General features: G+C 42.4%; 1 protein-coding gene across 1 annotated transcript; it reads left to right on the top strand.

Annotated features, from left to right (window-relative positions):
- The first annotated feature begins 2,027 nt into the window (after nucleotides 1-2,027).
- Nucleotides 2,028-14,327, top strand: FUNDC1 (FUN14 domain containing 1). The gene is made up of 5 exons (XM_045471453.1): nucleotides 2,028-2,224; nucleotides 2,947-3,103; nucleotides 6,881-6,956; nucleotides 11,582-11,710; nucleotides 13,715-14,327. The coding sequence occupies exons 1-5, from the start codon at nucleotides 2,197-2,199 to the stop codon at nucleotides 13,790-13,792; spliced, it is 468 nt and encodes a 155-aa protein (XP_045327409.1). The 5' UTR covers nucleotides 2,028-2,196; the 3' UTR covers nucleotides 13,793-14,327.
- Nucleotides 14,328-21,118: the final 6,791 nt, after the last annotated feature.

Here is a 21,118-nt window from a genome sequence, read left to right as displayed (position 1 = left end):
CAGTGCCTTAACAGGAAAATGGCTTCTTTCTGTAGTTGGCAGATGTTGCTAGAACTATGTGAAAGTGTCCCTTGGCCATCACTGGCCCAGTCAACCTTCCATTTTGCTCTTCCAATTTTTAATTTTCCTTTCTCTTCTCTCCATTCTCTTCTTCCAGGGGCCTCTCATTTGCTATATCTCCATTTGTTAGCACCTCATTAGGAGAGATTGGGCTACAGAAAGGGAGCAAGGAAGGAAAGGAGGTATGAACTCAGATGTGTTAACTTTTGGAAAAATATTTCAGAGAGGACCTCTGAAGAAAGCAAGCCTTAAAGCTGTTTTGGTTCGGAAAAGTGGAATCTTCCACAAAGTAACTGTCTTTGAAGGCTAACGTCTTCAGCCAGTCTTACAATTGAATTTGGGGGGCCACAGGCTGAGGAACTTTAGAGAACCAACCTTTGCATTTAAAGCACCAGGATTTGGGGACACCTGGGTGGCTCAGTCGGTTAGGCATCTTCATTTTAAGATCTTATGGTTTGTGAGTTCGAGCCCCTGTCAGTGCGGAGCCTGCTTGGGATTCTCTCTCTGCCCTTCCTGCCCTCCTCTCTCTCTCTCTTTCTCAAAATAAATAAATAAACTTTAAAAAAAAAAAAAAAAAAAGGGCTCATTTTCCTTTAAAGAAAAAATAAAGCACCAGGGTTTGAAAAGCTAAGTGCAATTATGCAAGTCAATATTTTAAGTAATGCAACCGTATGGGAGGGAGAAATTTCCTTCTTTCCCCCTAGGCTGCTTCCAGCTGGTTTAAGAATTAAATTCCTATGAGACAGGTGAACAGGAGGGGAAAAAACCCAAACAAACAGTTTTATTACGTGTGCACAGAGGTCCAATAATGAAATTGAGACCCTCAAGAAATGACCAAGGTAGGCAGTTTTGATACATTTTAGACAAAGACAATAATTTCATGAGGAATTGACAGGATAAGGAAAATAGATGTTTGGGAGCTTTAGTTAGTAACGAATTCTAGGCAGAATTCAGGCTGAGCTAGTAGGTTAGGGGGGAAAAAATAAGGTTTGTTTCCACAGCTTTCTCGGTTTTAAAGTTCCTATCTCTGGTGATAAGGATGTCTTTTTAGTTCTCAGTACAGGGAAGGTAGTTTTCACATGGGAGATTTGTTTCCTGTTTTCAGGGGGACAGTGGAGGGTCTGAGCACCCTTTCATCGTTGTTATCCGGGGAGCTTCAATTCAAAATAGTCAATATGCCATTGCAGTATATTTGGGGGCAGCTGGCCCCGGGCTCCTACACGACCTATACCAGAATTCCTTGCTTTCCCATTAAAGCGAATAAGAGGAGGGCTTTTTTTTTTTTTTTTTTTTTTTTTAATTGTACAGCAGGTGCAATGCAAATTCAAAACAAGTTTAGGGACTGGGTTATGTGAACCTGAGTTAGCTGCTTGGTAATCAACACGGTTTTTCATTCTACTGAATCCGGTGGGGCTCCTGGGGGAAGAGCTTGACCTCATTCCTCTCTCAGATTTAAGTAATAAAAATGATGCTATAAAACTATGTCCTCTTGAATATCGTGTCGGGTCAATCCCTAGGCCCTTCCTCTACTTCCCTTGGGTTCCTGGCAGGAAACATGTGGACAGGGAGCGGATAAACAGGTTCCAGTTCCCAGCAGCAGCACGTTAGAAAAATTTTCCATCTGTTGATGTGCCCTTGCCTCCTCACAAAAGTGGGGTTTGAAACAGGGTTTCTCTTATCTCCTTTTAAAAGCCTTTTTTTTTTCTCAGGCGCTCGCATTCTCGTGCAGTGTTGAGAACGCCAAGCTGGACGGCGCTTTAAGCCGTCCGGCGAGGCCGCCTCTCCTCCAGCCCTGGGGCTCTTTAAAACAAGATCACGGAATTCAGTTACTGAAATTCTAGGAGGGGTGGGGGTGGGGTGGGAAGCCAGGGTTGCGACGGGCAACGCACTACAACTCCCACAAGCCCTCGCGCGGCGGCTAGCCTCCCTCCCTCAACCCACCCACCGCTGAGCCTTGCGCTTGCGCGGAAGACCCAGCGCTGAGAAGAGGGGCGGGGACCGGACAACGCGCCCGGAGGGGGAGGAGGAAAAAAGGGACCATAGACTTTCACCTGGGCCTAGAACGTCTCTTAAAGTAGTGGGGAGAGGCAGGCGGGCGGGTGGGGACCACCTTCAGAGCTGGCCGCCGGCGGTATCATGGCGACCCGGAACCCCCCTCCCCAAGGTGAGCGGCCGGGGCCCGGAGTAGTAGCTTAAGACGCGGCTCACAGCTCTCGACCTTGCTCCCGGGGGCGCCTCTTCTTGCCCCTGCCCCAGGGCTCCTGGGGCTCTGGTTTTTGGAGGCACCCCTGTTGAACTAGACTCCCTCCCCTCACTGCGGAGAGCGACCCCTGTCCCTAACACAGCCCCGCCTCCTGCCCTACCTTCACCTCTGGTCCTTCATGTCCATCTTCAAACGTGCTGCTTTGGCCTTGACTGAAGTGATTTCATCCTGCCGGGCCCCTAACCGGTTCGGCCGGCCAGGGGAGGACCCCCCCCACACCCTCCACCCCCACCCCCATTCCTCCCACTGATGAAACTGGATCTAGCTCTGGTCCTGACCCTACTGAGATTTGGGGGTGACCCTTCATGCTGTGAAACTCTGACTTGACCTTACTGCCATTGGTGGGGGCGGGAGGGGGGCGACCCCTCACTTCTGTGTAACTCCGACGTGGCTCCGGTTCGGGCCCCTAGGCCGGTCCCTGGGCCTTTGGAAAGGAGATGCCAGGCTCTTTGGAAAGGGATGGGATGTAACAAACTAATGTTTCCATCTGGGCATTTTTAGCTGCTGGCCAAACCTGGCACTGAGTTATAACAGCTAAAAAAAAAAAAAAAAAAAAAAGCTACGGGACGTTTCTGACTTTTGGTCGCCTCTAAATTTCTTTCTTTCCATTTTGTATTTTGAAGAGTATGAAAGCGATGACGAGTCTTACGAGGTGTTGGATTTAACTGACTATGCAAGAAGACACCATTGGTGGAATCGAGTGTTTGGCCACAGTTCCGGACCTATGGTTGAAAAGTACTCAGTGGCCACCCAGATTGTAATGGGTGGGGTGACTGGCTGGTGAGAACAACATCTTTTTCATTAAGTTTCGTGGGCAGCCGCACTGCTGCTGCCCTTTTGTAAACAGGCCAGTTACTGTGCACGTTCAGTGGCTTTACACTGCTAATCCCGGAAGAGCACTGCCTTGAGGCTTTTCTCTGTGATGTGATGGGTGTGATGGACACACTCAGGAGCCTCAGTGTGTGGTTTTGGTGATCTGCTCCCCCATGCCCACCACTTGTGCCGCTGTTCCCTCCTGTCCCGCCCTTTGATCCTTTATGTACTTTCCCACCTCCTCAGATTTAACAGATGTAGAGTGCATTGGATTCAGTGACAGTGGCTAAAAAGGAAGAAACATAGGAGGGTTAATTACATGTAAATAATTTTGACTTGTTCAAGGCTAACAACTGGAAAAACCTGTGAGGACTCCCTCAGTGGGACTGGTCTCCAGGACTGTCAGCCCTGTAGAGAGCCGTGGAAAATTCTCAGTGCAAATTATTAAGATACCGATGGTTCTGTGGATGTTCACTGGGCTAATTTGGATTATTATAATACTTTGAAGAAGAGTTGCAATTGAACCTGGTCTTTGCTGGAATTACAGGACTGATTGCTTACTCAGTAATAATATTGTGGAATGCATTAAGGAGGAGCAGTTAATAAGCATTAACCTAACTACCCAGTGAATGTTCTAGACTTCATGCTTACATAATTGCTACTAAAGATCAAGTTTATTCGTCTTGGAATAAAAGATTAGCCAGATGACAAGGGTCAAACAAGTATGACCCTTTATTTTGAAAATGTTCACGACCGTAGACAATTTTTGTAGTTGGCGGGGGTGCTTAGTTTGTGAGTAATCGTTGTTTTCTTCGATTCTAAGTTAAGTTTATCTTACATTAAAAATTTCCCTATTTAAACTTGATAAGTATTACATTTTTTTGATTTGTGATGTACATGTACCTTGAAACAATGGTTCACTCCTTTATGCCGTTTTGTAAATGCCGTTTCATGGTAGAAACCTGCATGGTGAAGATTCCATGGTGCAGAGTTGCAGTGTTTATTCATGTGTACTTATTAATGCTGCTAACGAAAAGACCTGCAATTAGAAGAGAGATGCCTGGTCAGGGCCCTGGTTATTCAGTTGATTCTCCGCAGATGGTTTGGACCTCGACCCCTGATAATGGAGAGTCTGGTCCTCTGCTCAGCTAAGCTCACCGTGTGGTGCCCTTGGGTGATTGGTTCATGTGAGTATGGGCCTAAAGCCCCGTCTTAAAGGAGACTAAAAAATAATGGAGCGATAGAATTATCACATCATTGTGTGCTTTCTCCTCGTAGGCCAGACTCGGTGAGAAGCCCCATAATTGGCAGAAGTTTGCTTGGATATCCTAGAGACAGAGCAGGGGGAGTTAGTAGCTTTATTTTAGCGGCTCATGCCATCTAGCAAAGGGTAGACGTGCTTGTGGGACACGGTCCCTGGGACGCAGTTGTGACTTGGCTGCTGCTTGCCTCCTCTGCTCCTTTATCAGAGCCTGTGTTGCTAACTCCCCTACTGAGGGACACGGTCTTCGTAGTAATACATATGTCTGGATTATAGGCAGTGTTGGCCCAGGAGCTGTTTCGTAGGACTCTAATGTTACACAGGTGGTTTGTTGCAATGACTTTGGATCCAGCATAGTACATTTTGGCAGTTCTTCTTAAGGTGTAGAACTGCCGTACTATTGTGGCATGCATGAAGGAGGAATGGTTAATAAGCATTAATCTAAGCAGTTCACGTTTCAGACCAGTTCAGGACGTGGCCTGGGAGGCTAAGGAGATTACATGCAGGTGTAGGCAGGTAGAGGTTTTGGATGATGAGAAGAAATACCAGGGTGGGTGTCTGCCAGGAGAGATGGGAGGTGTGAAAACTAGCCAGAGGGCCCGCCCTTAGTGTGGTCTGGAAGCAAGGCAGTGATGTCCTTGAGAATGGAAAGAAGACAGTCAAATGATCTGGAGATAGAGTATATAGAAATGGCAATCAGCTGGCCCCCCCGAAGGTGATGAAGAAGCCAGAGTCTGAGATGACCACGAGGGGGGAATCCTAGAGAACGGCGCTGTCGCTTACCGATGGGGGACCTTAGCAACAGTGGATTTGGTTGGAGAGAGGATTTTTGCCTTGGGACGTTCGAATATGTGGTTCTGTGTGCTAGAGAAGCCCCCGGAAATGTAAAATGCCCATTTATGACGGCATGTTAGTTTCCTAGAGCTATTGTATCAAAGTACCGCGACTAGGTGGCTTAGAAATCCAAGAAATGTATTCTTTCACAGGTCTGGAGGCTGGAAGTCTGAAAGGTGTGAGCTGAGTCGGTTCCTTCTTGGAGGCTCAGAGGGAAAAATCTCCTAGCTTCTCTCCTAGCTGTTGCTGGTTGCCAGCCGCCCCGGCATTCCTGGGCTTGTAGACATAGCACTCCGATCTCTGGCTGCACCATCACATGGCTGTGTTCCCTCTGCGTGTCTCTGTGACATGTTGGATCAAGTCATACTGGATTTTGGACCCACTGTATTGCAGCGCGGCCCCGTCCTAACGAATTACATCCTCAGTGACCCTTAATCCAAAGGTCACGTTCTGAGATTCTGGGAAGGACGTGAATTCAGGCTTGGGGGGAGAGGGGCACTCTTCAACCCAGTTCAGAAGGCTAGAGTTAGAAATCTGGGCTTCTTTTACAACAGTATGGATCTGGAATACTGAGGGAATATGAATATGCTCACCACAGGGGAGAATTAATCAGAAAAGAAGTATGGACTGACATTCTTACAGGATAGATGGGACAAAATAGGTTTAATCTAGAGATGGATAGACATCGGTATAGATGGAGGTAAAGAAGCCATGAGAGGGGCGCCTGGGTGGCTCAGTCGGTTAAGCGTCCGACTTCGGCTCAGGTCATGATCTCATGGTTTGTGAGTTCACGCCCCACATGGGGCTCTGTGCTGGCAGCTCAGAGCCTGGCGCCTGCTTTGGATTCTGTGTCTCCCTCTCTGCTCCTCCCCTTCTCGCCCTCTGTCTCTCTTTCTCTCTCTCTCTCTCTAAAAAATAAGTAAGCATTTTAAAAAAAAGTTAAGCAGCTGTGAGAAATATGGGCTTAACTGTAGTCCTGAAGGTGGAACTTAAGTGGGACCTTAAAGGGTGGAAAAGCTTTAGATGAGCAGAGCTAGGCAGAAACCCCTAGAAGCAGGGAGATGAATAGCTTGAGCACTGGTGATAACCTGTTTGGAAACTAATGGTATTGGCGCAGAAGGGTTGGGTAGAGTGGGGGTTGGCCAAGTGTATGGAACGTCTTGACTGCATTGTAACAAACAAACAAACAAAATCACTTTTCTTACGGGGAATTTCAAATTCTACAAATATAGAAGGGAGAGCACAATGAGGCCCTTGGGCACTCAACATTGTTTCAGTAGCCGATCTTTTTTCCTCTAAATTCCCCTCCTCTTCTCTCCATCCCTGATTTTGAAGCCTATCACAATTTAGATCGTACACTTTTTTCTTTTTAAGTAAGCTCTAGGCCCAACGTGGGGCTCGAACTCACGACCCTGAGATAAGGGGTCGCGTGCTCTACCGTCTGAGCCAGCCAGGCGTGCTAGATTGTGCACTATTGACTTGCCTATATAACGAGGGAAACACTGAGGCGTTCTGAGCCGGTAAGGGATATGATCAAAAGAAATGGAAAGACATTAAGATTTTATTAGGAAAGCAATGAAAAAGAGAAGAGGGAGAGAGTTTAGTACCTCACTGGTTGGTCTCATCTTTTGTCATTTCTTTCATTCAAGGTGTGCGGGATTTTTGTTCCAGAAGGTCGGAAAGCTTGCAGCCACCGCTGTAGGCGGTGGCTTTCTTCTTCTTCAGGTATGTCTAAGCCTCAGTCTTTGCCTCTGCTTACATATGTAGCCCTCGGGGACTGCGAAAGTCAAGGTCAGCCATTTCATTCCTGTCCATTTTAATAGAGGGTGGAGGGGTTTTTCTTTTAGGTACCAGTTTATGGAAGAACTAAAATGAGTTTTGAAAGCCGACATCTGTCATGAAAAACACCAGTTTAAATACGTCTGCATTCCGTAACCATGGTTTGATCCCAGCTAAAGAGATCCCAGTTAAAAAGACAACTATCAAAGTTTGAGGTGCCTCATTTTTTTTTATGACGTACCCAGATTTCCCTTGAAGCAAAATAAACATTTCATCCATAATATAACCTCATCTTGACCGTTTTAAACGTATATTTAAAAATCAGACAGATAAAATTCAGAAGGTCTCTTTCTTTTCCCCATTTTCTAGCCATGCAATTTTCCTTCCCAGAGGAAATTGCTGTTAGCAATTTCTATCTTGTTTTTTAAAACTGGGAAACCATAATAATCTAGAAAGTGGAAAATAGGGTTTAAAAAATCATCTGTAATCCTATTTCTGAGGCAGGGGGATTTGAAATTTTAGTTTTTGTTCATGTTCCTCTAAGCATAAGGTTTAAAAATGCTTTGCAGTTAGAGGATGTTTATCAGGATATTGTCTGGCATTCATGTCTGTTTGGCATATATTTTTCCAAAAATACCATTCCCTGAAGATCAAATATAGTAAATCCCAAAACTGAAAATCTCTGGGAATGAATGTTAGCAATAATTTTAAAGATATAGAGGACCGTCGTACCAGATTTTTAAAATGATAGATGTTCATGGCAACCAACATCTGACTTCAGTACCAAAGCCATTGATCATGTAATAACCAGTGTCATTGCCTGAAGTGCAAAGGGACTGAATTCGTATGTGTTAAGCATAGATTTTGAGTTGTTTACTAAACAGCTATGTATGTGTGTGTGTGTGTATGTTATTTTTCTAAACAGCTTTAAAAAAATATATTTTCTTTCTATCAGTGGCATTATTAGGAGTAATTGCCTATTGTGGTAAGAGGTAAAAAGGAATATGGTTAATATCGAAACTTAGGCCTTTGGATGAATATGCCAGCCTTGGTACAGAAGACAATTGTACTTAAGCTGATTTTGACTTGTGTTTATATAGAATCAAGACACATTTAACTCGACAGCTATTTTGAAAACTCAGTTGTCTTTTCTGTGTAAGGGAAAAGGGTACCGAATTGAAGCAGAGTTTTCCTAAAATGTTCACAGAATAAAGAGAATTAATACATGTCAGTCCACTCTGGCAGTTTTTCAGAAGTCTGTTTCAGTCCCCTCAATAGACTCCCTTCAGGCTCACATGTTGCCATTGCTGCCTTCTCCGGCTCTGTGCCTAATCTACATAGTCTTTGAAGTCACTAAGCAGAAGACTGTGGGACCTGTCTGCATCAAACCAGCTTTTCCCACAAATATGACTCACCTTGAAAGCTCAGTAGGAAGAAACTGAAAGAGGAAATCAGAGTAACACATGACTTTTAGCCTAATTGCCCATTGTTCTTCAGGCCTGCTTCCATATTTTCATTACCTTTACTTATATTTAGGGGCACCTGAGTGGCTCAGTCAGTTGAGCGTCCGACTTGGGCTCAGGTCATGATCTCATGGTTCATGAGTTCGAGCCCCACGTCGGGCTGGCTGCTCTCAGCATGGAGCACACTTTAGCTCCTCGGCACCCCACCCCACCCCACCCCTCCCTCGTGCACACACAAGCGCTCTCTCAAAAAGAAAGAAACCTTAAGAAAAAGAAATTTGTTAAGTTAGAACTTAAAGCTTTTCTAGTAACTCAGTGTTCAGTGTTCTCCAGTTATTTATCACAGTGCCATCTTAAAATAGACAGTGGTATGCAGATCTTTTAAACTTAGTTTTTATTTTTTTGTAGTTGTTTGTGTGCCCCTAATTGAAAGGGTCAAATACACGTACAAGACTCGTTATAGGTTAGAGTAATTCCCTATCTCCCTCACTACCTACCCTCCCCATTTTTCCCTCCCTTGAGGCAACTCCTTGAACTCTTAGCCGATGCTCAAGGTACTTATTTCCTCTTTCCTAAACAAGTTAATTGAATATTTCTTGATCTTTCAGTTTGAGGTATTGACTAGTGGCTTCCTGTTATGGAATACGAGAATTTATCATTTATTGAACTTTCCTTGCCCACCGTTCCCCTCCCCCCAGTCTCACACACTTGCCTGCTTTATGTTCCTCTGTGCCCCCCCTCCAACCCATGCATCATCTGAGTATTGTTATTTCATAATTGTGTTAGATCATTACCTGGAGGTCACTGAGCCTGAATCTGTAAATTTATGTGTTTAACCATGTTTGGGAAGGTTTTAACCTTTTCTTTTCTTTTCTTTTCTTTTCTTTTCTTTTCTTTTCTCTTCTTTTCTTTATTTTTTAAATGTTTATTTACTTTTGAGAGGGGGGAGGGAGAGAGAGTAGAGCAGGGAGGGGCAGAGAGAGATAGGGAGAGATTATGACCGTGATTATGTGCATATTAGGCTTTTTGATAATGTCCTAGGGTTTGTTCATTTCCTTATTCAGTCTTTCAAATTGTGGAATTTCTAGTGATCTAGCTTCACGTACACTGACTCTTTGTTTTGTCATCTACTTTTCCGCCATCAAGCCTCGCCAATAAATTTAGTTCAGATATTGTATTTTCCAATTCTAGAATTTCCATTTGGCTCTTTTTAGATTTTCTGTATCTCTGGTGAGATTCCTTATCTTTTCATTGATTACAAGCACAGTTTCCTTTACCTCATTGAGCATTGTTCTAATAGCTGGTTTAAAGTCCTGATAACTCAAGTATCTGGTTCATCTTAAGGTTGGCATCTGTTAATTTTCTTTTGAGACTAGGCCATATTTTCTTATTTTATCCTATATCAAGAAAGTTTGGAGTTTATCCTGGGTATTGGGAATGTTATGCTCTGGAAACTCTGGATTCTGTTTTATTCCTCCGAAGAGTATTGATATTTCACTTTTGGCAGAAAGTTGACTTGGTTGGACTCAAATGGCAGACTGTTTCACCTGAGGTGGGTAGCAGCTCAAATCTCCATTCAGTCCTGTTAGCCTTGGCCAGATTGCACGGCTCTGCCTTATGAATGTGTGGTTCGGGACTTGGGTAGAGTGTACACGTCAAATTTGGGACTCCCCTTATCTAGCGCTCTCGTTTCTGGCAGTTGTTATTGTCGTAGACTCTGTCATCTGGTTCTTTGGGCCAGAAAGGTGGCATGTTTTCTGTTAAAGGTTTAGCCACCCTGCACGTGCAACCTGCCCTCAGGATAAAACCCGAAAAATGGGCAACTGACCTTACGTTGTTGCTTTCCTGCAAGTTTCAACTCCCTTTGAGGTCTGCTTGCTTTTGCTAATTCTGGAGCGCTTGTATTTTAACCAGGGTTTATAGTTGCTATGTACGGGAGGGTCCCTAAGGCTCACCATCACCTCCTCGCCTGTGACCCAAATTGCTGTGTCAGGTGCTGCCAGGAAAAGCTCGCACTTGCCATTTGATTTGATCACCACTCTTTTGCTGAGGCTGGAGTTTGAAGTGATAATAGGTGAATCGATACAGGAAGAAATGCAGATGAAGAAATTCTTCTATGGAGTCATTCACAGTGAAAATGGAACTTAAGATTCCCATGCGATCTACTTATATAAAATCACATACTTTTGTTATTTGAAATATTTTATTTATGGTTCAAAGTCAAGTGATGCCTTACAAGATTACAAAGAAAGCATAAGCTTGATAGAAGTGATTTATAATGGTATACCTGGCTTAATTGTTTACTGCTCTTGTGATTCTTTATATCTTGATTTTATTATTTGAAGAGACTAATTTCTGGTACTGGCTTACACACTATGTTATGGTTCAGATTATTTGTAGTGTCTCCGTAGTACCACATTCGGGGTTTTCTTATAGTTAATATGCATTTAGCTATGGTTTTATTAAAAGGAATTATGGCATGAAACCTGTATAGAGCATATTTCTTTTGTATTCCGCTTTCAAAAGCAATTACCAGAAAGTATTCTTAGTCAGAGTTAGTAAAGACCCTTTATCAAGCTACTTTAGATTTCTTTAGTGACCTAATAACTGATTGGCTTCTGATCCCTTGTAACTAAACATCTATTTAATTAAAAGGTACTGTTTTATTAGCTGTATAATTTAGATAGTTTCTGTGTCTTTTTAGCTAATTCTCAAATTCTAAAAGTTATGATAGAATTATAGTACAGTTATAATATAGTTTATTCCACAATAAAAAGATTGTGGAATCTTTTCCCATCATGTGGTATATGTTTCTTAACGTAGTGTTCATCACATCTAAATAATTAATTATGCTCAATATCTTTTTTCCCTTGTGGACCCAGAGCTCTTTGAGCGTGGGGACTTATTTATGTCTCTCTTCTTCTTGGCTATAGTTACAATGCTTGGCACAGGGTAGGCACTCAGTGTTTATTAAATGAATAAATTGTGATATCTTACCTCTAAGCCTCATAGATTTCTTGAAATCTAAATGTCCATATATTCCTGGGTAAGAGATTTGTCAACAGCCTGGTTGGTTTACAATTAACCATTTTGATTATATTTTTGCAGATTGCCAGTCACAGTGGCTATGTGCAGATTGACTGGAAGAGAGTTGAAAAAGATGTAAACAAAGCGAAAAGACAGATTAAGAAACGAGCAAATAAGGCAGCACCTGAAATCAACAATATAATCGAGGAAGTAAGACGATATACATTTTTGGCTCCTTTTTTTTTTTTTCTTCATGGGTTTCGCTTAGCAGAAAATGCGACTGGTGATTGCCTTTTAAAAAGTTGGTGTTTTTGGTCATGTCTGGAGTGTTAAGTAAAACTGTTGGGATCAAGCCACCATTTCAGTCAGTCATCATTAGGGCGCCTGGCTGGTTCAGTTGGAGGAGCACGTGACTCTTGATCGTCCGGGTTATGAGTTCCAGCCCCACGTTGGATGTAGAGGTGACTGGAAAAAAAAAAAAAAAAAAAAATCAGTCTTTTTTTGTTTTTGTTTTTGTAGTAGTTAACATAGTTTTTCCTGCCCATCTCCTACCTACTTTGATCTGCATATAAAAACTGATAACATGACTCTTCCAGAAGTTTTCCTCCGGTTTTACAAATGTGTACATGTGTAGGCAAGGTGTGGTACCACTAAAACTACCTGGTTTTTTTTTCAGGAGGTGGGATGTTTTGAAAGTGTGTGTATTTTAGTAATAGTTTTATTAATGTTTTTATGTGTATTTTGTCGTCTTCTAGTCTGTTTAGAATTGAATTGAATACTCCTTGCCTTCGTTTTTGTTCTGGTCTCTTAATACCTCCAACTTTTTATTTTGAAAACTTTCAGACCAGTTGAAGAGTTGAAGGACTTTTCAAATACCCCTTGTTGAAGGACACATACCCTTCACCTATTTACCAAATCGTTTTACGACATTTGCTTTAGCTCTGAGTGTGTATGTGTGATTTACACTTTTTTTTTTTTGCATAATCATTTACTACATGATTACTTTTCACTCAAATCTTCAGCATATATCTTCTAAGAGATAGATGTTCTCTTCTACAATTACCCTATTTAACAGGATGAAGTAATATTTCCTAGTATGCAGTCCGTGTTAAAATTTTTCCACAAAAATCTCTTTTATACATTTTTCCGCCAGTCAAGAATTGCATATTGCGTTTGGTTGTCGTGTCTCTGAAGTCTCCTTTGGTCTTCAACGGTCCCCTTATCTGTGGGGGTTCCCCCCCTCCCCCGTCCTTCATGACACTGACATTTTTGAAGCATCTAGGCAGAATATCCCACAGTCTGGCTTTGTCTATTTTGCTCTTTCCTGGTTTTATTTGGGTTAAACATTTTATCAGGGTGATATTTTTTTGATCCTTGTACCTTTTTCCTTGCTGGCTAAGTGGACTGTTAATAAAAATCTTTGTGCCTGCTGTGGGCATTTATTAAATCTGTGCTAATAACTTGCATTCATTTATGTCTGCCCTATAGCTTCATGTTCCCTGTGAGATTTTTGCTGCTGATACACCTATTATCTCAGTAGCCAAGAAGCTTACTGTGTCTGGCCAGGACTCTGTGCTCCTTCAGATTGTAATGGACAGTCCTGGCATCTTGTGTGGTGGTTGGCACCCGCAGCAGTAGGTGTAGAAGCGTTTTTGCCAAATATTTATTGGATTGGGGAAAACAGCCGTGAAAACGTTACTTGGCACCAAATTCAGTGGTTAAGAGTGGCTTTTTAAATTTTTAATTTGCGTCATGTTTTTTTCTTTTTCTTATCGTGGCAAAAGATACGTAATATAAAATTGACCGTTTTAATATACCTATATATATATAGGCCACGAGTTCAAGTCCCGCTTTGGTTTCCACGCTCGGCACGGAGCCTACTTAAAGAAATATATATATACGTATATGTATTCTAGTAGCATTAAGTACATTCACACTTCTGTGCAAATATTACCACAATCCACGTGTAGAACTTTTTCATCGTCCCAAACAGAAACTCTAAGCATCAAGCAATAATTGCCACAATGAACCCCTCTCCCCAGCCCTTGGTAGCCTCTGTCCTACTTCCTGTCATGATGAGTTTCAGTATTCACGTTAAGCGGAATCACGCAACGTTTTGCCTTTTCCGTCTGTTGCACTTAGCGTAGCGTTTTCAAGGTTCGTCCACGTCGTAGCACAATTAAGAGTCTTTTTTTGTTTAAACTTCTGTTTCAGGCAACAGAATTTATCAAACAGAACATTGTGATATCCAGCGGATTTGTGGGAGGCTTTTTGCTAGGCCTTGCATCCTAAGGAGATGAATGTTCTAGCACAGCGGAGTCACCTTTAAGAAGAGAACGGTGGCCACAAGGTGGTCTGTCAGCACGAGACCCCAGCAGATTGTCCAGGGCAGCAAGAAACAACTGGGTGCATACTGCCAGACTCAAGACTTAGTGTTTGGCCATTGATGTTTGGCAGACCAGCATCGGCTGTGAAAACAACCCCTATGGCATGTGTACGGTAGTATTCCTGAGCAAAACATGGCTTTCGTTTATTTTTTGAAAATTTGCATTTGTTTTTAAATTAGCCTATAAAATACCGGCTTTGGATGCGGACCGCTCGAGAAAAAACAACACCATCCTCATTTCGTTTCAGTAAGATGGTACTCGTTTTGCTTTGTGGTGTAGTTGCCAGTAATTAAACCTGTGTATCGTAGCCTCAACATCAAGCTTGGCTTTTTTCTTTTTAAAGGTACGTTTGCAGTAAACGGAAAAAACTGTAAAGCCCTTTCGTGGAAGGATGTAGAAGTGATAGAATTATTAAAGATATTAAACAGATTTAATACCAATTTTTAGGTGGTGGTTTTCTGCGATTCTTACTTTGCTTCTATAGTAGTTATAATAAACAGTTTCAAGGAAGGCTCTTCTAAGGAAATAGTCATGTCTGAAGCTCTTTCTCCTTTTTTTTTTTTTTTTGATGTCTGTAGTTATAAAAATGTCTTGTATATAAGCTTTTTCAATTAATTTATTTATCCTGGTGGCCCAGGCAGAGCTAATTATTTTGAGGGAGCCTGTAGTTGGGTCCCTGATTCATTTTATTAACCTTGAGTGAACCTCCTTTCTCATTTCTAAAAATCCTAATTATTATTTTGGCCCCTTCTTCCACCAAGAGGTACAAATCACTTTAAATTACTTATTTTAAATAAGTAAATTTACTATTTGAAGAACATTGATTTTCTGCGTCACTATGAAATCGGAACTTAAAGAGAAGTTTCTCTCTGATCTAATCTGAGACGTGAGTGCTAAGACTTTCAGGTTTTGGTAGCATCGTGTTGAGCACTAGACGAGTTGACTTGTTTCTCCGAGCCCGATCACACTCCGTCAGAGGCTCCTTTGCCCAGAACAGCTTTCTGTATTAATTCTTTTGTTCATAGAACCCTATGTTGGAATTGGAAAAACAGCAGAGCCGCCTGCATTGGGGGCTTCAGATTGGAAAGTTTATGTATTTCTTTCAAGAGAGATAACGTGCGTGCACACGCACACGCACGCACAGGTAGGGGAGAGTCAGAGAGAGAGAGGGAGGGAGAGAATCCCAAGCAGGCTCCATGCTGTCAGCACAGGGCCCGTAGCCGGGCTCGATCTCACGAACCGTGAGATCCTGTGACCTGAGCCGAGATCAAGAGTCCAACGTTTGTTCGTGAGTTCGAGCCTCACGTCGTGGGGCTCTGTCCTGACAGCTCAGAGCCTGGAACCTGCTTTGGCTTCTGTGTCTCCCTCTCTCTCTGCCCCTCCCCCTGCTTATGTTCTCTCTCTCTCTCTCTCTCTCTCTCTCAAACATTAAAAAAAATTTTTTTTAAAGCCTGATGCTTAACTGCACCACCCGGGCACCCCAGCCTTTCTTAATATGAAGTGATTTCGCTTATAAATACCTGTTTTGTCCTTGAGCTTTTCTCTCTTTTGGCCTTGCCAAGCCTTCCACTGCTGTGGAATTCAAGGGGAAAATCTGCTACATCAGGTAGAATATTGGCTATACTTCTGTGTGCCATATCCGTGTGATGTTTTCATCTGATGCAATGGGGCAGCCTACTGTGGGGAGCTCTGAGAGTTGGCTCAGTTTGTTCATTTTGGAAAATTTGCCGTGTCTGCTCTGTGCATGCTACACTAGGAAAGTGGGGGCACAAAAATGTCTGCCTTCAAATAGAGACTGAGATATTCCCCTATAGAAGTTCTATAATAATATTGGAGAACGTGGCATAAGATTAGTGGCCAATAAGGATAGGGCTATCTACTTAGGGATAGGTAGGGATAACTACTTTCAGAGTCCAACCATGAATGAAACCTGAAAAAAGATGGCCCTTCATTTTCTCCCCTACCTTTCCAAGTATCTGTTGATGTGTTTGAAAATATTTACAGACCAAAGTGAAATCCCATCTGGGCTCTCCATACTGTCTTTTCTGTGTTAGTGCCCCTTACTCTCTGCCTCATATCTGCACCGTCTCCCCATAAGGCTGTAGGCTACTTGAGGCAGGCCTCTGTGTTCATCTCTAACTTGTTGACGCGCGCTGTGTAATGCTTTGCTCAAGGGAGGTATTCATTTAATGTTGGGAATGGGCGACTTAGTGTGTGGAAAGCCCGTTACTGTCCCAGAGGGTTGGCGTTAACCCATAGGAACCTTTTTCTGGGTGGCAGTCCAGTAAATCAGAGGCTCCATCACAAATGACTTGGTGGGGCTTAGCTAGAATGAAAAGCCTATAGCCTGCCTTTGTGTAAAATGGGGATTTTTTTTTTTTAATGTTTGAGGGCATAAAGACTATTTGCAAAATTTGTTTAAACTCCGTGTGGGATATAGGTATTTTGTGGCCTAGGCTTTGGAAGATATTTAAGGACATTTCGACTGGTTTTTAGTTTATGTTCTTCCAGTGCTCCCCACCCCCGTCACACACAAAAAGACGACTTTGAATGTGTTTTCTTATTTCAAATACAATATAAATGAAATATGCTCATGAGAGAAAATTACATCAGCATAAAGAATATATAGAGGGGCACCTGGGTGGCTCAGTCAGTTAAGTGTCCGACTCTTGATCTCAGCTCAGGTTGTGAGTTCAAGCCCAGCATTGGGCTCTGCACTGGGCATGAAGCCTACTTAAAAATATATATATATATATTATATATATATAATATATATATATATTATATATATATTATATATATATACACATGTATATATATATGTATGTGTGTATATATATATACACGCACACACATATGTATATGTATATATACATGCACATATATACATGTGCATATATATATATATATATAGAATGTTTATAATATCATGTACTTAGACATAACTATTGTCCATATTCTGGTACATGGCCTTTGGAGTCTTTTCTACCTGTGCATGAACACATTGTATGTATTTTGTATAAATGTTGAGTGTAGTTTATGTACTGTTTTATAAATAGCTATTTTCCGTTCCATATCATGAATATCTTTTTAAAACAGCGGGTACATTTATGGTGACAGATATAAGTGCCCAACCTCATCCCCTTTTATGAGACAACCGTTATTAAAAGTCCTTTTGATATACTTTTTACTATATTTATACTTATTTTTATTGTCCAAGTTTGGCTAGTATATATTGAATGCCCACTCTGAAACTTAAGGAATTTTGTGTATATGCACTTTGGTTTTTTTGATGGCTAATATATTTTGTCCTTCCAGTAGATGCCTTTATTACTTTAAATATCATACTTTTTCTACCCTTATTTACCAACTTGAATAATATTAGCTAACTCCTTGTCACTAAAGATGAGGAAAATGAACTTATCTCTTCCCTCCTACTGTCTGGCCTCCTGAGTTTTGTTAAATTGTCATTACTTTTAATGGTACATTCAAATGACAGAATTCTGTGCAATTACTAAGAGGAATGTAGAGCTGTATCAATTGACCTGGCAAGATCCGTATGTTAGTGATATAATCAGGTCACAAACAGTGTGATCCCAACTTTTTTGAAAAACTACCTGGGAGGGGCGCCTGGGTGGCGCAATCGGTTGAGCGTCCGACTTCAGCCAGGTCACGATCTCGCAGTCCGTGAGTTCGAGCCCCGCGTCGGGCTCTGGGCTGATGGCTCAGAGCCTGGAGCCTGTTTCCGATTCTGTGTCTCCCTCTCTCTCTGCCCCTCCCCCGTTCATGCTCTGTCTCTCTCTGTCCCAAAAATAAATAAACATTGGGGAAAAAAAAAAATTAAAAAAACAAAACAAAACAAAAAAAACTACCTGGGAGCATAAATATGCACATGGATGTTCATAGAGGCGATCTCTGAGAGTGGTGGTGTATGTATAGGATTTTCACGTTGTATTTTCAACATTTCTACGTCACCTTAAGTCCTTACGGTGAGTACGTGTTAATTTATAGTTAGCAAAAGGTTTTTTTAGAACTAGGAATAGGAATGTAATAGGTTACTTCTTTTCTTTCTCTTTCCTCTTTTTTTTTTTTTTTTTTTAGGTTCTTGCTAGTTTAAGGAACTCTCTTGAACTTCTTTGCCTCACTTACTGAGTTAATTTTTTAAGTTGTTTCGTCAAAACATTGCATAGTTTAAGAGTCAGACAGTGTTTGTCTACAAGTCAGCCTTCTAAAACAAGGAGCACTTCTCTGATCTACCTTTTTCCAATTTGGTGCTTCTTTCCGCAGAGAAGGTGTCCACTCTATTGGTTGTTCATCTTGGTTTTTACTACAACCACATTTCTTAGACTTTGTATTATGATGAATGACTTGACTTGAACTTCCTAGAATGGTAGATGTGGATTTAGTTCTGTAACACCTTCCTTTTTACATCCTTGTGGTAGCGACTTGTCAGATTTCTATAAAGTTTTCTATGTTGTTACGACAAATAGTGTTGACTGTTGAATAAGGACACAGCCTCCTATAAGTCCCTTTGTATGGCTCCAGCTGGAATCTAGCCTTAGCCTGGACCTGCGAATAGCTCTGGAGCTCGAAGGATGCTGTGGCTGGCAGAATAATGGCCTCCCAAAGACGTTCGCGTCCTAATCCTCTGAACCTGTGAGTACATTGGGTTATGTGGCAAAGGGGAATGAAGGTTGCAGATGTGATCAGAGTTGCTAATCAACCAGTCTCAAAGAGATTATTCTGGTGTATCCTGGGCCCAATGTAATCACAAGAGTCCTTAAGATAGGAGGAGGGAGGCAAAGAAAGAGAGAAAGAGATGTGACTGTGAACGAATGATCAGACTGGCGCTGTGCTGTGGTTTTGAAGAGGGAGGAAGGGGGCCATGAGCCAAAGAATACTGGCGGCCTCTTGAAGCTGGACAAGGCAAGAACACACATTCTCCCCTACTGCCTCTAACAAGGAATACACGGCCCTGCTGACACCTTGATTTTAGTTCAGTGAGACCCATGTTAGACTTTTTACTTTCACACCTGTAAGGGAATAAATTTGTGTTGCTCCAGACACTATGTGTGTGATCGTTTGTTATAGCAGCAATAGAAAACTAATACGGGTACCACAGACTTGTCCTCTGTTGTGGCAAGGGAGCTGGCTTTTTTTTTTTTTTTTTTTTTAATTTTTGGTTATTTTCTGTTTATCTATTTACAATGCAGGGGAAGGGCAGAGGGAGAGGGAGAGAGAGAGAATCCCAAGCAGGCCCTGTGCTGTCTGTGCGGAGCCCGATGTGGGGCTCGATCTCATGCACCGTGAGATCCTGACCTGAGCCGAAATCGAGAGTCGGATGTTTAACCGACTGAGCCTCCCAGGTGCTCCAAGAGCACCTTTTTGTATCCCCATATAGGCCAGGTACTGGTTACAGCCTGTCCTTAGGGGTTGGGATGGTAACCCCCCAGCCTGGGATGCACTGTCTTCCTCAGAACAATCCTCCCAAGAATGGTGCAGCCATCAGCAGTTAATACGCCAGCTGGGCAATACGTATACTGCCTCAATTAAAGGGGTCTAGGTGAGGGGCGCCTGGGCGGCTCAGTCGGTTGAGCGTCCGACTTCTGCTCAGGTCACGATCTCGCGGTTGGTGGGTTTGAGCCCCGCGTCGGGCCCTGTGCTGACGGCTCAGAGCCTGGAGCCTGCTTCGGATTCGGTGTCTCCCTCTCTCTCTGCCCCTCTCCCACTCTCTCTCTCTCTCTCTCTCTCTCTCTCTCTCAAAAATAAATAAACATCAAAAGAATTTTTTTTTGAAAAGGGGTCTAGGCGAGACACTGACAATCTTCACTACAGTAGGTAAATCTAAGCAAGCATTGCACGTGTAAAACAACAGTCAATGTCTGCTTGGGGGTGGACAGGCAATAATGTCAAGTTCTTGTCTTGCTCCAGAACCTATTGATGGACCTCACATGTTGAGTGGGCAGGCATATTGAAATTTTAAGAGCAATCCCTAAACGCATGGCTGTGAGTCGTGAACAAATCGCATTTCAAGCACACCAATCAGCAATGCAGTCCGAAGGCAGGAGAGGAAGAAGAAAGAAGCCCAGAAGAAACAAAGTAAACAGGAAGCATAAAACAAGATGGTAAAAGTCAACCCGAATATATCAGTAATCACACTTCAAAAGGAAAAATGAACAGAATTCACAATGCGATTTTATAGAAATATCATGCCACGTAGATTCAAGCAGAGGGATTAGAGCCACCGAAAAGGAAAGAAATGTTTCTAAAATGTCACCGTTCAGTAGAGAAGTCTCCAAGCCTCAAGATGTAATAAATCCCCTTTTCATTTTCCTTCAAATCCTCCCACCCCCACCCCAATCTGAGACTCAGCATCTGGTGTTTCTTTTTTAAAAAAAAAATTTTTAACGTTTATTTTTGGGAGAGAGAGAGAGGGAGGCACAGAATCCAAAGCAGGCTCCAGGCTCTGAGCTGTCCGCACAGAGCCCGACGTGGGGCTCGAACTCATGAACCGTAAGATCATGACCTGAGCCAAAGTCACACGCTCAACCGACTGAGCCATCCAGGTGCCCCAGCACCTACTGTTTCTTTTTTTTTTTTTTTTTTTTTTTTTTTTTTAATTTTTTTTTTCAACGTTCATTCATTTTGGGGACAGAGAGAGACAGAGCATGAACGGGGGAGGGGCAGAGAGAGAGGGAGACACAGAATCGGAAACAGGCTCCAGGCTCTGAGCCATCAGCCCAGAGCCTGATGCGGGGCTCGAACTCATGGACCGCGAGATCGTGACCTGGCTGAAGTCGGACGCCTAACCGACTGCGCCACCCAGGCGCCCCCCTACTGTTTCTTATATCTCCTGCATTCTTTCCTGGATTACTTATATTTTTGGCTGAACTATTCTCTTGAGTAATTCCTACAGGTGTGGGAGGCAAACTTTCCGAGCTCTTGTACGCTTAAAATATCTTTTGTTCTCATATAATTTAAGATTGACAATACTTTTAGAATTTTGAAGACACTGCTCCATTGTATTCTATGTGATGTTGCATGATGTTAGTCGGCTTTGGAACCTTTCTGAGTCACCTTTTCTTTTTCTTTTCTTTGAAAGCTTTGTAGGTTTTTTTTTTCTTTTGCCTCAGAATTTGGAAATTTCATAAATGTGTCTCTAAATGTGAGTTTAAAAAAGCTGAATTAGCTGTAAAAATCCATGTCCGTGTCCTTTTGCTGTGTGTTGTCA

This window comes from Leopardus geoffroyi, chromosome X (genome assembly GCF_018350155.1).
Source record: "Leopardus geoffroyi isolate Oge1 chromosome X, O.geoffroyi_Oge1_pat1.0, whole genome shotgun sequence".
NCBI lineage: Eukaryota > Metazoa > Chordata > Mammalia > Carnivora > Felidae > Leopardus > Leopardus geoffroyi.
This window is presented reverse-complemented; position numbering and strand designations above follow the sequence as displayed.

Bases quoted from the DNA above. Each gene is read 5' to 3' on its own strand.
- FUNDC1 (XM_045471453.1), top strand. From the start codon at position 2,197: ATGGCGACCCGGAACCCCCCTCCCCAAG. The intron at 6,957-11,581 runs GTATGTCTAAGC...ATATTTTTGCAG, and splicing joins GTGGCTTTCTTCTTCTTCAG to ATTGCCAGTCACAGTGGCTA. The intron at 11,711-13,714 runs GTAAGACGATAT...CTTCTGTTTCAG, and splicing joins TCAACAATATAATCGAGGAA to GCAACAGAATTTATCAAACA.